The sequence below is a fragment of the Arvicola amphibius genome, chromosome 10 (assembly GCF_903992535.2).
Source record: "Arvicola amphibius chromosome 10, mArvAmp1.2, whole genome shotgun sequence".
Lineage (NCBI taxonomy): Eukaryota > Metazoa > Chordata > Mammalia > Rodentia > Cricetidae > Arvicola > Arvicola amphibius.
In genome coordinates, this window is record NC_052056.1 from 117,287,688 (window position 1) to 117,303,220 (window position 15,533).

Below are 15,533 nucleotides of genomic sequence, written 5' to 3' on the forward strand. Positions count from 1 at the left end.
AGGAAACTTGGTGTTTGATGGCAAAAACAGTGAGACTAAGCACACAGGCCAAAAATGCTCTCTGGGGAAAGGGCTCTGACCGGTCTCTGCAGGCAGAGAGGGACAGAATGTTCAGTCAGTGGAAGGATGCTGGCCATGCAGAAAAACAGGAAAACATCTGCAAGGGTAATTGGGAGGCACTGGGCTCTGCCTAAGAAAACAAAGCAAAGTCACTGGGCCTCAAGTCAGGCAAGGTCCTCGCCTACGATGACACCTTCATTCACCACTGAAGAGCACTACTCCCGGCCAGATGCAGCCAGAGACACCCCAACCTCCTGCAGGAATCACTGCTGGTCAGGACCTGCAGACACACACAAACTGAAGAGCTATCATTCACAATGCTACTTCCAATGCCCTCTTGCCTTTTATTCTACATTATTTTGTCTGCAGAATCAGGGAGGACCAACTCTGCCCACAAAGTAAAGAAATAAAAGAAAAAGGTCCCTTTATGCTCATACAACCAGAGCTATGGCTGGGTGAGGCTGGGAAAGACAGGGTGAGCCAGGGTGAGGAGCTCGTTTGAGCTGTGGACTCCTTCATGGTAGGCCACATTGTAAACTGGTCTTGAGATGAACATGAGATGCCGCCTTTGCTTTTATTCTGGGCACAATTCACAGCCTTCCATCAAATGCCTATTTTGTTGGCCTGTTTCCCAGGATCACCATGGAAGACAGTCCCTCCATGAAAGCATGACCCCACCTCCCACTGCACTCCCTGATCTGAGCCTCAGTTGGGATGAGCAGAGTCTGGAGGCACCATTTTCCCAAATGATCAGCCAAAAGATACCTAAGATTTCTTCTAACACACTCAGGGTGCCTGCCCGAGAAACACATGAAGACATTTCCCACAGAAGTCAATGCAAGCCCTGGGCTAAGCATGCAGAGGCTAGGTGCCACTTTCCTCAATGACATGCCAGCTCCTTTTCATTTTCTCATGCTACTGACTTCCGAGCCACTCTTAGCTGGCCTGTTGGTGACTTGCTGCCTTTAACTTACATTACCAGCAGTACTACGAGGACGACATGCAGAGTGAGGCTGCATCCATTCAGCGGGGGATGACACACAGACCGGCATCAGCTCTAGAGGGCATCTAACAACTCAGGAAGGCTTTGCTGTGGTGCCTGGGTAGCAAAGATGAAGTCCAGCAGGCTGCTATGACCGCCAGTGCTGAGGGCCACTGCACTGTGAGTCACACTGTGCGAGGCTATCTCTAAGATCTGGAGCCACTGTTTAAAGGATAAACTGTAAGAACATAATGCAGAGCCAACCTTTCCTTTTAAATCACCATTCTTAGGAGTACCTCTAGACTCCAAAATGTCAATCAACAGTGCCAATTCAAACCAGTCTAAGTCCCCTCCCCCACTTCTATGTGGCTGAGCTTCCTGCTCCGACCACTGGTTAGGGAATGGCAGGAAGGAAAGGAAGCCAGTCACCAAAAGAGCACCAGCAGTTATGGCACATGTGCGGCCCCAGTCAGAAGACCGCACCCTAAATGTTCACGCTGTGGCCTTTAGTGATGGGGCAGTGGGTCACTCAGATTCCCCAGATAAGAGATGAGGGCCTGCCTGCTACTGGTTCACAGCTGAGTCCTCTACCACATGCTGCCTGTGGCCAGAGGACCTGCGCCACCAAAGTGCCATCCCCTCCAGAACACAAAGGCCCCTGGCCTCAATTCGGACTGCTGAACAGCCAGCCTACTAGGCCCACATGTGAATCTACACCTCAGAGTTGACTCCATTAAGCACAGCCTTCCCCTCCAAACAACCACTGAGGCCATAAAACCCTGAGCTGGGTACAAGCATCCCCAAGAGTTCTAAACGTACAGTTGTACAGGCCAGTATAGAAACCTCCTTCTGACATCCACTGAGGTGATACAGGAGCATGCAGGTGAAGAGGGGGTGTTCTACCATCCAACCAGAGGCCACAGGGCGACTGGCCTATGAACGCCAGCTTGCTGTGTTAGTAGCACACAACTTGAGAAAAATCTCACCAGAGACCACATCATGAGTTTGGTCAACCCTGTGCGGACCTAAGGCAGACCTGAAGCCACACCCTGATCCAAGCTGTAGTCCAGCAAGCATTCCAAGCTCACGGATGCTGCAGAGGTCTCCTGTGATGACATGCAGCCATTCCTCCCACAGTGCACAGTGAACGTACAGACACTACTTGAGCTCGTGTGCAGAGAAAGCCCTGGATACGACAAAGATGCTGTCGAGCTGCCACCTAGAAACCTGGCGCACACAGCCAGGTTTTATTATAGGCCACAGCAGGATGACCCCAGGACAAAGCAGACATTATGGCCATTCTGAGAAGCAGCAGCACAGAAACACTGAAGTAACACTGTAAGAACATCAGTTGAGCGACAGTGACATCGCAGCTCGCCAAGCTCAGACTTAGATTCCTCCTCCAGTCAAGGGAGGAGTCGCACAAAGGGATTGTGTTACGCTCAGGTCAGTGAATGCTGATTTTCCCAAAGTCTCCTGGACTCACTCCAAAAACACTGAAAGAAACTGTGAAGAGATCTGTCCCCAGGGAGGCTGACTGTCCCCCATGTGCTACTATAAGCCTGACTCCATAAATGGATGGTCTTTGTGCTGTCGTGTTAGAAACTGGATCTGCCTTCCCTTGTTTAGGAGAAGAAGGGGTAATTACTAGGAGCCAAGTCAGTGCAGAGGGAAGAAACCAACTCTGGATGCACTTCCCAACAGTTATCTCTGCAGCAACAGCCACTCAGACGCTCTAGGCTGGTGTTTAAACAGATCTTCGCTGCTCCTACTGACCCTGGGATGGAGAGGCCTGTGTCTGCTGGGCTTATCTCAACACACACACCACACAGTCCCACCACAGGAATGGATGGCATCCAGTTTCACTTCTGGCTTGAGAAAATAAGGTGGTAGATGGGGAAAGTCTCAAAACACTCTCAAAATAGGCACCAATTCTGTCCTGAAATACCTTCCTGGCACAAATAACAGGAATGTCGGTGTACACCACAGATTTCTTCTCAGGTTCCTAGACTATCTGTACAGGGGCCACACCATCCAGCTTTAAAAAATAATTCGTGTGCAAAATGCTGTCTGAATCCAGGGCCATGCCCAGGGCTGGGGAAGGAGGTGCCATTAGCAAATGCATGAGAAATGGCCTCTACACTGAAGGAGCTGAATCTTTTATGGAGGTAAGCCATCGCATATAAAATAGAATAAATACAGGAGATAGTCCCCCAAGGTATACAAGGGCTCATTAGTAAGTCAGCCATTTAGAACTTAGGAATCCTTTCTCAAAAAAAAAAAAAAAAATGCTATAAAGAGAGGTTAAGTTCCCAAGCAGTCCACAAAAAGCCAATTTATCTCTTGACTGAACCTAACCCTGAGTCCAGCAGTATTCAGTAAAGATGTGGGCTGTCTGCATAGACAACAGCCACCTACAGAAGCTAACCTGCCGGCCCTCACATGTGCCCTCACCTGGTGACGACATTGAGATTTATTTATTTAGAACTAGTTTCAAAACTGTGAGATACATCCTCATTCATCACCTGCTGGCCATTTCCCCAGGGGCTCCAGCAAAGAAGGGAGGTAGAAAAGGCAGCTATGAACTTGGGGCTCCCAGGAGGCTGAGTGGGCGTGGCAGTGAAGGAAGTCTGTGCAACGAACTGGCCAGCCTCTGCTTACAAAGTTGTGATTCCAATCTGGGATGGGAGATTGGGGAGCCAGGCAGGACAGTGGGCAGAAGAGGGCCTATTGGGAAGGGAGCTCAGCTTGGGAAGGGCTGGACCGAGCATGTGAATTTGATTGGTTAAAAGGCCCGGCAGACACACCAAAGCACAATCGAACCCACTACAGGATCTGTGGAGTTCGGTGTGAAAACAAGTGTGTTAGGGTTCCTAAGTCAAAGGATTTTAAGACTTGCCAGGGCTGCAGAGAGAGACCTGGTCTGCTGCAGAATATCTGTTTAACTATGCAAGATGTGTTGCATTTGTTCAACTATTTAAAGATGTGCTGCTGTTTTACCTTGCCTGACTATGGAACCTGACTGGTCTAATAAAAAGCAGAATGGCCAACAGCAAGGGAGGAGGTATAGGTGGGAGACTTCTAGGAGAAGAGAGTAGGCAGGAGAAGGAATTTTGGCTGGGGGGTAGGAGGAGGTGCCAGGGCCAGACAGCCAGGCAGGAGGAAGCAGGAAAGTAGGACCCGTAGAATGAAAGGTAAAAAGCCTCAAGGCAAATCAAGGCAAATGCAGATGAAGGAAACAGCTTTAGCTAAAAGAGCTGGAGGGACAAGCCTAAGCTAAGACCCAACATTCATAATTAATATTAAGTATCTGTGTCTTTATTTGGAAGCTGATTGGCAGCCCAAAGAAAATTCCAACTATACCAGCTTCAAAAAGAAAAGGAGGAAGGGAGGGAGGGAGAGAAGGAAGGAAGGAAGGAAGAAAGAAAGAATGAATGAACGAACTGCAGGGCTGGAGAGATAGCTCAGGGGTTAAGAGCAGTTTCCGCTCTTGCAGAGAACCTGAGTTCAATTGTTGGTACCCATGTCAGATAGCTTACAACCTCCTACAACTCCTGCTCCAGGGGATCCAAAGCCTCTGCTGGCACCATGCACAAACTGGCATACAGATAGATACACACATGTTATTTTTTAAAAAAATGAAAAAAAAAAGAATTGCAAGCATTAAAGCAAGTGCAGGGTATGACCCATGTGACCAGCTGGCTCTCAGAGGAAGTCACTGGCCCCACTCTCTGTCTAGCCCTCCCCCATTCTTCTGCAGCTGCTCAACCTTCCAGAAAGCCTGGCGGGGCAATGCAGGGTAAGACGCAACCCCTCTCCTCAGACACTCTCCACTCTGCCTAGGTTTTCTTCTCTCCAGAGCACTTGCTTACCTGGCAAGTGTCTGTCCCCCAAGCAGGGCTGGCTTTGTCTTGTTCACTGCCACTGTCCTCAGCACTTAGTAGTGTGTGGGGCTAACACACCACTTAATGAACAGTGTGGACTGAAGAATCGATATATGGATGGATATACAGATGGATGGATGGGTGGATGGATGATAAAGTCCATATAGCTTCAAGGAAAAGAACCTCCCAGTAAAGACATCCAAATTTGTTTTAGTAAATACACACATAGATCATGGGGGAAGGCACCCACACAGAGGTCTGCTAGTTCATGAAAAACGTTTTTTAAATCAATGGCACTGGTAAGAACATTTTAGTTAGAAGGAAAAAAATGGGCTGGAGAGATCAGAGAGCGCTAGCATAGCAGATGGAATTAAAGAGCCTTAACAGTAAGGTAGAGGACAGGAGAGGCAGGGGAATAAGTCCAGTTCCATTGACAGTGAGTTCAGCACACCACGAGGGAAGCAACTAGGCAGCAGCAGGATCTGAATCTGAGCTCAGGGCAGATTCAGGGCTCTACCAAGCCTGGCCTGCCTGAACTAACATCATTCCACCAATCATGAAGTGGGCGAGGCCTAGGCAGAATCCACTCTGGGCACAACTGACTTCCCTGCCTTAGCTCAACATAGAATGCAGACCTGTCAGATGAACACCAGTGGCCACTGGACACAAATCTGGACAAATCTCAATCAGTAATTGGCTCAAGATGACATAGTATGGACCAATAAGAACACGGCTTCAGCTGTGTCCAACTTAGCACATGCTGTGTTCTCCCAGCACTGCTACCCCGGCAGGACAAGTAGCTGCAGCTGCTGTAGCCATCCTCTCAAGAAGGGGCAGCCCACTGTGGAGAAAGCCAGCAGACAAGGCAGACAGATGGGAGAGGCCCCAGCCGAGTTACCCCAGTGCCCAGAATAAGCAGCACCTCCTGGAATTGTTACTGATCCCAGTGGGTGTTTCTAGGCCAGTGCCAGTTGGACATCTGTGTCTTTGTCAGTCGGATGTGATACACCAACTCAATAAAATGCAACTAAACAACTGGCTGTCACAAGCCTGAAACTTACATAAGCGTAACTGAAACACCACACTGTCCCCAAGGAGAGGGACATAAAAAACAGTATCTACAGCTCTGGAATCCTGACCGGGGTATGCCATCCCTTGCACTGGTCTACCCAAAACTGCCAGCTGCTGGGGCAGGTATTCACAAACCACTCCCAAAGCAAGGCGGTTAAGTGCTGTGACTAAAAGCCTCGCATACGAAGGCAAGGCTTCATAAAAGGCACGTCACAGTCTTACTGCAGCTGCGCTTGTCCATCAAAGGTTCTGGCCTCTGTCCAACCAGAGACACTCTGATGCAGCTGTGCTAGCAGACGGCAACACTTCTCTTTGTTACCCTCACACTAGCGAGAGTGCAGAGGAGACAGCTCAAAAACAGGATAGTGGCCTGGGAATGTGGCTCGGAACAGTGCTTGCCTAAAGAGCCCTGAGTTGACCCCACGGTACCAAACATTGTAATTCCAGCATCAGGGGAAGAAGCTGGAGAATCAAAAGTCCAAGATCACCCTCAGCTGCAGTACACTCAAGGACAGTCTACCAGACAAAACCCTGGAGGTGCCAGTCTGACAGCGCTGTAAAGGTGTGGGGTAGGGCAGGAGGCAGAACCAGCCCTAGTGTGCACTGACTCAGCTCTATCAGCCTTGGGTTAAGGGAGTCCCAGGGAGCTCCACCTTCCTTTCCAGGATTAGTGGGAAGTGTGCACGCGATAAGGCAGATCCTGTGAGGCAGAGCTTGCCTTGCAGTGCTGGCACTAACAACATTCCTGCTTTTGCTATATCCGTTACTAACACGTAGAAATGGCAAGTTTGTGGGGTAGATTGCTGTAACTATGCCCTGCATGTCTACAACCCTGTAATTCTATTCCTGAGCAAATAACCAAGAAAAACATGTATGCATCCCAAAAGACAAACAAATGTTCCCAGCAGCACTACCCTCCCAAACCCCAAAGCAACTAAACTAACAACCCACAGTTATCAGTGCTGGAGAAGAGCAACACCACATCCATGCTTCAGGACCCACTTATCCATAATGTTCTGCACAAGAACCCAAACCAGAGTGAAACTGCCTGATGCCACTGCAGAGATGTCAGAGTGGAGTGAGTGGCAAGGCCATCGTGGAAGAGAACACAGCGAGAAACGTGGTGCCGACTGGCTAGGAAGCCAGTCCTGCGATCAGGTGTTTTATGTGTCTGCACATTCTAGAGAAAGCATTGAGCTCTGCAGTTAACATCGTACATTTCAAAGTGTGACTAATAACAAAATGTCAAAAGACAATCTTCCCAACAGACAATTACACTGACAAAAGCACAACCCTAACATGTATTTGATGAAAACAAACAAACCAGTCAAACAGCCAAAGCACTTCCTCCCACATCTTTGGTCCCAGAACTGTCAGGATTTGAGTGAGAAGCTAGCCTGGTCTTCATAGTGACACCCTGTGTGGTGGTTTGGATGAGAATGTCCCCCACAGGCTCATATGCTTGAATATTCAGTCCCCAGTTAGCAGAACTGTTTGGGAAGGATTAGTTGGTGTGGCTTTGTAGGAGGAGGTAAGAGGCTTTGCAGAACAGTTTCTCTCATTCTCCCTCTGCCTACTCTCTGAAAACCAGAATGTAAAGCTCTCAGTCAATGCTCCAGCACCATGCCTGTTTCCTGTCATGATGATCATGAACTAACCTTCTAAAACCGTAAGCAAGCCCCAATTAAATGCTTTTTCCTAAGAGTTGCCTTGGTCACAATGTATGACAGTAACTAAGACACCCTGCTCAAAAAAAAAAAAAAATGCTGCTTGATGGGATGTATACTTTTTTTTTGTTTGTTTTGTTTTTCAAGACAGGGTTTCCCTGTAGTTTTTAGAGCCTGTTCTGGAACTAGCTCTTGTAGACCAGGCTGGCCTCGAACTCACAGAGATCTGCTTGCCTCTGCCTCCCGAGTGCTGTGATTAAAGGCGTGCACCACCACCACCCAGCTTGGGATGTGTACTTTGACCAACAAGTATGGAACAGAGAACGGTTTTATTCAGATCGCATATGAACTGATGTGGGAGGGTCTTCTGTTTGAGTTGATTTCATTGGTTGATAAAGAAACTGCCTGGCTCATTTGATAGGCCGGCCCTTAGGTGGGTGGAGTAGACAGAACAGAATGCTGGGAAGTTAGTCAGACTGCCATGCCTCTCCTCAGGGAGACAGATGTGATGAAGCTCCGGCCCAAGATGGACGTACGCTAGAATCTTCCTGGTAAGGCACCACTTCGTGGTGCTACACAGATTATTAGATATGGGTTAATCAAGATGTGAGTAAGAGGCTGGAACTAATGGGCCAGGCAGTGTTTAAATGAATGCAGTTTGTGTGTTATTTTGGGGCATAAGCTAGCCAGGCAGCCGGGAGCAGGGCAGCGGGAACGCGGCCTGCAGCTCCTTACTACAATGAACCTTGCTTAAATATAGAAAACTGGACAGTTGGAAAAAAAATCCTACACCACCCACCATTTAATTCTGGTTGCCACCATTACACAAGTCATCACAAAACCACCTGGTAAGATGTGGAGCAAAGCCACTAATGAACTAGTCGAGGCCCCAACTCCTGCTCAGTTGCCCATGTGACTCCCGTGCACTGTGGGGCTCACACTCACTGCCACAGGCATCTGAGGCGTTTAAATGAATATTACTGTCATTTCTTAGACTGAAGGTACAGGATGAGCTCACTGTCCTTTAAAAGCCAAGAAGCTCTGAAAACGGCTATAAGAGCAGGTTGTTAGGAACAATGAAGATACTGTCTCTAAACCAATGGACAGACAGCACCAAGCTCAGGCTTCAACTACAGCACCACAGCAGGAAGATCAAAAGCTCAAGGCCAGGGATGGGGCAATGGCTCCGTCAGTAAAGAAAGCATTTGCCCTGCAAGCATGAGAACATATGCCTGTGGCCCCAGAGAAGGTGAGAAGAGAAAGAGACAACTGCAGGATCCCTTTCTCTCCTCTCTCTCTCTCTCTCTCTCTCTCTCTCTCTCTCTCTCTCTCTCTCTCTCTCTCACACACACACAGACAGAGAGAGAGAGAGAGAGAGAGAGAGAGAGAGAGAGAGAGAGAGAGAGAGAGAGAGAGATTGACGCCAGTCTAACACCCTCATGGTCAAGAGCAGACTCTGGGGCTGGAGAGACTGCTCAGACATTAAGAGCACTGGCTGCTCTTCCAGAGTACCTGAGTTCAATACATGGTGGCTTACAACCATCTACAATAAAATCTGGTGCCCTCTTCTGGTGTGCAAGCATGTATATATAATAAATAAATCTTTTTTTTAAAGCAAAGTCTGCTCTTTAGAGGATCTGAGTTCAATGCCTAGCACCCATGTCAGGTGGCTCAACCTCCTGTAACTCCAGTCACCTAAGCACATGACTTACTGCCTTTTTACTCCACAGGTGTCACCAACTGGAGTGCTGGTTGCTGCTCAAAAGAGCCCCTAACAGTACCTAAAGAGGAGTTTCTGAAAAGGCGGGACACAGGTCAGGCTTTTGCCAACTCCATAGGAAATGTAAGACTCGCTATGCCCTGGACTTTCCCCTGAGTAGACCCTTCTGTTTTAGGACACTTTATTTCTGTTTGGGGGATGCTGTTGGAGTGTGAGGCCTGGAAAGTCTTGTGTATGGGATTTAGGGTCTATCTTAGTTGGGGTTTATCTGGCTCACACTTCCACACTGTAGTCCATCACTGAAGGAAGTCAGGACAGGAGCCTGGGGGCAGGAGCTGATGCAGACGCCACAGAAGGTGCTATTACTGGCTTGTTCAGGCTGTTTTCTTATAGAAGCCAAGACCACCAGCCCAAGAGTATTCCCACCCACAGTGAGCTGGGCCCTCCCCCATTAATCATTCATTAAGAAAATGCCCTACAGGTTTGCCTACAGCTTAATCCTATGGAGGTATTTCCTCAGTTGAAGCTCACTGCTCTCCAGTAACTCTAGCTTGGGTCAAGTTGACATAAAACTAGCCAGGACAGGGTCCAACAGTGGCTACGCAGCTGAGACTATCTTAACCTCCACAGATCCTCAAACATTAGACGTGGCCCTCCTTCCCTGGGCTGCTGATTTAGCAGGTCTGACAGGACCCAGGAACCTACAAATCACTAAAGCCTTAAAGGAGGCCAGCTCAAACTTCACCTGGACAAGTCGAAACAGGGAGCCACGCAATCCCCAGAATGTATCAGCTGGGGTAATCCCGGGGAGACTGCAGGAAATGTTGCCTTTGAGAGCCTTCGTTAGGCATCTACCTGATACCATGGCCATTTTAGAATCAAGGCAGAGCATACGACAGGACACTTGATTTTAAGGGGAACGGACTTGAAACTCAAAATAAAAGCTATTAGTGTCATTCAAATAAAACTGTCCATTGCATTGCATTATCCATTTTTTTTAAAATGTGTATATGTGTGCTGCATGAGGGGTTGTACACGTGTACAAGTGCCCCCGGAAGCCAGAGACAACAGGTCTCCAGAAACTGGAGACATAGGAGGTTGTGAGTCACCTGACACGGGTACTAACTAGGATCCCAACTCCTGACAGACTGATAAGCAATCCGCCGGCTCTTAACTATCGAGCCACCTCTCCAGTTCCATCCTATCATTGCTCTAGACAACTTTCACTTACAGGAAAGCATTCCCTACTGGAACGCTGAGGAAATTTTCTTCTAACCTGGTTTGAATGAAGCCATTAAAGCCTTCTGTTCTGGCCTAACTCTTAACCTGGGAGTCATGGATTCTTGTCAGGGGGTCTTGATTTGATTCTCCCAACTTGGTAAAAGATGCTGGCATAAAAGCTTCCTGATTCTCCGAGGCTGCCCTCAAAGGCTAAGAACCTCCTAAGGGTATTAACCAAAGGATTCTTCTTCGTCGTAATACTTTTGTTTCTTCTAAATGAAGTTTCATTGGATTTGTTTGTTGTTTTGTTTTAGTAACACGGGAAGTAAGGAAAACCAAATAATATAAGGAAAGGAGAATATTAGGTCTGTCCTGTGCTTTTTCCGAATCTTCTTCTAAAGTCAATCTTTCTTACAACTTTAAGGATGTTTCCAGGGCAGGATTTCTCAAACTCACACATAGTCACTTTGTGGGAGGAATCTCTTTTAGGGAACTCTGTTCTGAGCACTGCTGTTCGAAACAATCCTCTACCCTCTTGCAAGCCCAAGTGCACGCACACACCTACTGTCAACACCCAAAAATGTTTGCAGGCAAAACCCCCAATGCTTCCTGGGGCTCCCTGGGTGTAACTGAGTCCCTGCTGCGACCGCGTCGGCACCTCCGTGGGGTGGGCCACAGGGAAAGTCATCTTGCCCCGGCCACTCACCAAGTCGCGGATGAGCTGGTCCACCAGCGGCTCAGGCTCCTCGGCATCGCGGTCCGGGGGCGAGCGAGAGCGGCTGCTCGCGTCCCTCCTGTCGGCACGGCCGGGTCTGGGCGCCGGGGGTCGGCCCGCACCCTCCAGCAGACCCTGCGCCAGCGCCAGGTACCCCGAGGCCTGCTCACCGCGCGCCCCCGCCTCGGGCCTCCGCGGCCGCCGCTCCCCGGCCTCGAGCCGCCGCCGCCGCCTCAGCGCCTGCGACTGGGCCAACTCCTCCTGCCAGCGCCGGCGGAATTCCTCCAGGCCGTGGTCGTCCATGCTTGACGCTCCCGGGCCTACGCGTCACCCAGGGGCCGCCAGCTGTTGGCGGACCGTCCATCCGCAGGAAGTGTCCGCCGCTGGCCGGAAACTTCCGGGAATGCGGCTCTTAGGTTCCGGGGGGCCACGCCCCTCCGCTCTGGCATCCCTGGTTTTTTGCCACCTTTGCACCAAAGAAGCACTTTTCCTTCGTCCAGCAAACCTGCTTTAAATGACTGCTATATACATATTGCAAAGATAGCATTTTTAAAGTAATTTTTTGTATTTTATTTATTTTGTGTGGTGTGGGGTGTGTGTGTGTGTGTGTGTGTGTGTGTGTGTGTGTGTGTGTGTGTGGTGTGTGTGTGGTATGTGTGTAGAGAAAGACTCGGAGGTGTCGGTTCTTTCCACCATGTGGGCCTCAGGGATCGAACTCAAGTCGTCAGTCTTGGTAGTAAGCATCCCTTTCTGCTGTGCCAGCTCAACTTGAAGTAAGCATTCAGATCTACACACAACACACTCAAATTCAAGTAAAACGGAGGTAAATATATATTTTAATGTGAATGTCTGAATCTATGGGAAAGGTTATGTAGAAAAATAAGAATTAACAAAGTTATTGACACAGGAAGGGGCCAATTAGTGATTAAGGATAGGCATGAAGTCCTGGGCTCTCTAAAGAGATGTCATTTAAGCTAATGCTGGCTAATAAAGAGAAAAATCAGCCACAGAAAATCATCAGAGATTTCCAGAACCACACGTCTAAAGGCAGTAAGGTGGGGAAGTATCTGTGAAGGAAATTTCTGGAAAGAAACCCCACTTTCCACTGAATCTTCCACTAAAGGTTGATTAGCTGGTCAGAACTTGAGTGAGTGTGGGGAGGTTGGAATGATACGAGTCCAGATCCTAATTATTGTCTGTCTTGGGCTATCATCAGCCTTCTTCTTAGCCATTCCTCTCTCACCTCTGGGTCTAGACTGTCAGGTGAAACCTTTTGATATATTAGCTTAGCTCCTATCGTCTCCCAACCCCAAAGATCAGAATGTCACCAGATAGCATCTGAGGCCTACAACAGAGGTATCCCCACCTTGCTGCAACCTCCTACCTGATATTTCCAACAATGTATGTTAAATGTGTCTTGATTTTTTTTTACATATTTTCTTTGTTCTTTTCATGAAACCTCTACCACATTGGAGCATAGAATTTGGGTGACCTAAAGGGTCAGTTTATGTTCTGACAACATGGTGTTAATGTGAACCAAGATAGCAAGGGCTGGGCATGGGCGGGGGTGGGGGGGAGCACACTGAGTCAGCACAAAGTGGCTGACATTGGATGTCCTTGGAACTCAAAAGTAAACAATGATGTCATCTTTTATACAACCGTGTCTGGCAGAGTGCCACTTTTGTATGGGCTCTGTGTTAATACAGCCTGAGTTAGAGGCTTGAACCTTCACAAGTTAGCCTGTGTGTCTGTAGGCCTGTGAGTCAGTCTGGAGGCCTGTGTCTTACCTCTGTGTGTGCCTGTGTGCCAGTCTGTAGCCCTGTGTGCCAGTCTGTGTGTGGCCTGGGGACATCAGTGTAAGCCTGGGTGCCTGCGGACACCTAACTGACTGCTTGCTTGCCTGCCACCTGTGTTGTGGGATATTTTGATCACACTCTGCCACTCCCAAGACTGTCGATAAAGTTTACCTTGGATCAGAGGGTGAGCTAGCTTTGAGCTGCCTAGAACTAGCCATAGAGGTTCTGGAGGACTCAGGACATACAGAGAGGCACAAGAGGTAGTAGGGAGGAGCTTAGAAAGATTCAAGGGCCCTTTTGGATCGAGGAAGGGGAGAGAGAGGAGGTCACTGGTCAGTTCGCCACCGCTTCTCTGATCAATTCAGATTTTACCCTGATGTCTGACTCCCGAGTTTTATTTAATAATTGCTTCGCACCTGTGTACTGGTGAATGAAGTGTCTCATCTGCCCTCCGCCCTTCACAGTCTCTCCCCCTACCCTGCAGCCTGCCGCCCCCCTCAGCCTTCCCTGGCATCAGAAGGTGGTTCTCACACCACAATCACTCCTATTTGGCTCCAGAATAAGCTATGTCAAACTTTGAGGTAAAAATTGTTTTTACGTTGATATAGCATTGGATGTCATCCCCACTTCCATAATGGTGAGAGACAATGACCCTCACTCCATAATAAGAGCACTGGAAACTTGGCCCTGCTGATTACTGCTTGCGTGGCTGGGCGTCTGATTGAATGCAAAGGCTTGAAGCCTGAATGCAAGCAAGCCCCTTCCCCTCCTCCCTCTCCTCTTCCTACATCATCTGGGGCTTCCCTTTCCGTCTGTTACTTCCATCATCTTTCTTCAAACAAAAGCCATGTGTGGGTCATGTCTACATTGTACAACCCACTTATTTTAAAATGCATCAGGCACGTGGCCTTGCAGGCAAGCTTGGCTGTGAGCAATGTTCTGTTCTAAATGTCCAGTGTGTGGCAGGGTTAGCGAGACTAGCAGGCATTGATGGGGCTCTGGCCTCTGGAGTCTAATGTGTTTGCTCACTTGGAGTGAGACCGATGCTGTCTCGAGGCACCTTTGAAAATGAAAGCAGTAGAAGTTTTTTTTTTTTTTTTTTTTTTTTTTTTTTTGGTTTTTCGAGACAGGGTTTCCCTGTAGTTTCTAGAGCCTGTCCTGGAACTAGCTCTTGTAGACCAGGCTGGCCTCGAACTCAGAGATCCGCCTGCCTCTGCCTCCCGAGTGCGTAGAAGTTATTTCTTACAGTAATGCCCAGCCCCTTCCCTGAGCTCCTCGATGACATCCTCTCACCTTGACCTGCTGAGAACCCACTAGAAATGTTCCATATCGCAACTCACAACTTGCCTATCCTTATCCGCGTACTGAATCCATCATGTCCCCCCTCTGCTCATCCCCCAACATCACGTATCACAACACATAACACAGTTGTTGGTGACTTTATATTAGCACAATTAGCCAGTGCTGCCTCCCTTCCCTTGTAGATGAATGGCTCTCAGACTGGAAGCTGGTAATGAGATGCATGGTAACTCTTTATGAGAAAACCCAAGAATAAAGAGTTGAAAAATACATCCCAAAACACATAACTGGTAATTTGCAAACCAGGGTTCTACCAGGGTATTTGTTTGTTTGCAGACTCTAGAGGATGGTGACTCAGTTCACCATTAAGTCACCCAGCCCACATCTAAGCCAAGTAGGACATTGGATGGCTTTCTCTACCACGTTTGTTTTCGCCTGTAGTAGAAATAGCAACAGGGTCCTGGAGCTGTAGAGGTCACTGAGAGAGTAAAACACTTGTGACTCCTTCAGAGAACTCAGATTCCCAGGACCTATGTCAGGCAGCTCACAGCCACCTGCAACTCCAGCTCCAGGGGATCTAATGCCCTCTGGCCTTCAGGGGCACCTAATGCACTCAGTGGACAGAAATGTACATACATGTATAGAGACACATTTTACAAAACACAAGTAAATCCTTTAAAAAAAAAGAACAGTAAGTTCCAACAAGCTGATTGAAGATAGACTGACAGAAAAGGACATTCCACCACACTCTTTGCCAGACCTCCACTTCTTTCAGCAATTTTACTTCCGAGGATTTATTCTAAGAAAGTCACGTAAACAAATAAAAAGAACATCGAGAGGTGTCAATAATAAAGAACATTAGCTACAATCCTCACAGAAGCACCACCAAGGGACAGTAAATTGGAATCAAGTGATGTAAATGTCACAACTGGGACATCTGTTAAATAAATCATGCCCGGATCAAACAGAAAAGAGATCCAGAATGCCAGCTCCATGAGAACCAGAGGCAGGGTCTTATCGCTTCGTTTTTCGGCACTGGGAACGGCACCTGGGACATGGCGGCTCTGTGGAGTGTGAGAATAATGTGAGCCAAGCAATAGGAAACGCCTGAGTATTAC

General features: G+C 48.4%; 1 protein-coding gene across 1 annotated transcript in view; it reads right to left on the minus strand.

Moving 5' to 3' along the window:
- Positions 1-11,676, minus strand: part of Fbxw8 (F-box and WD repeat domain containing 8) — a 98,004-nt gene extending 86,328 nt beyond the window's left edge. The window contains exon 1 of the mRNA XM_038346305.2: positions 11,312-11,676. Coding sequence (XP_038202233.1) covers positions 11,312-11,623 — 312 coding nt within the window. The 5' untranslated portion in view covers positions 11,624-11,676. The remainder of the gene's footprint in view (positions 1-11,311) is intronic.
- Positions 11,677-15,533: the final 3,857 nt, after the last annotated feature.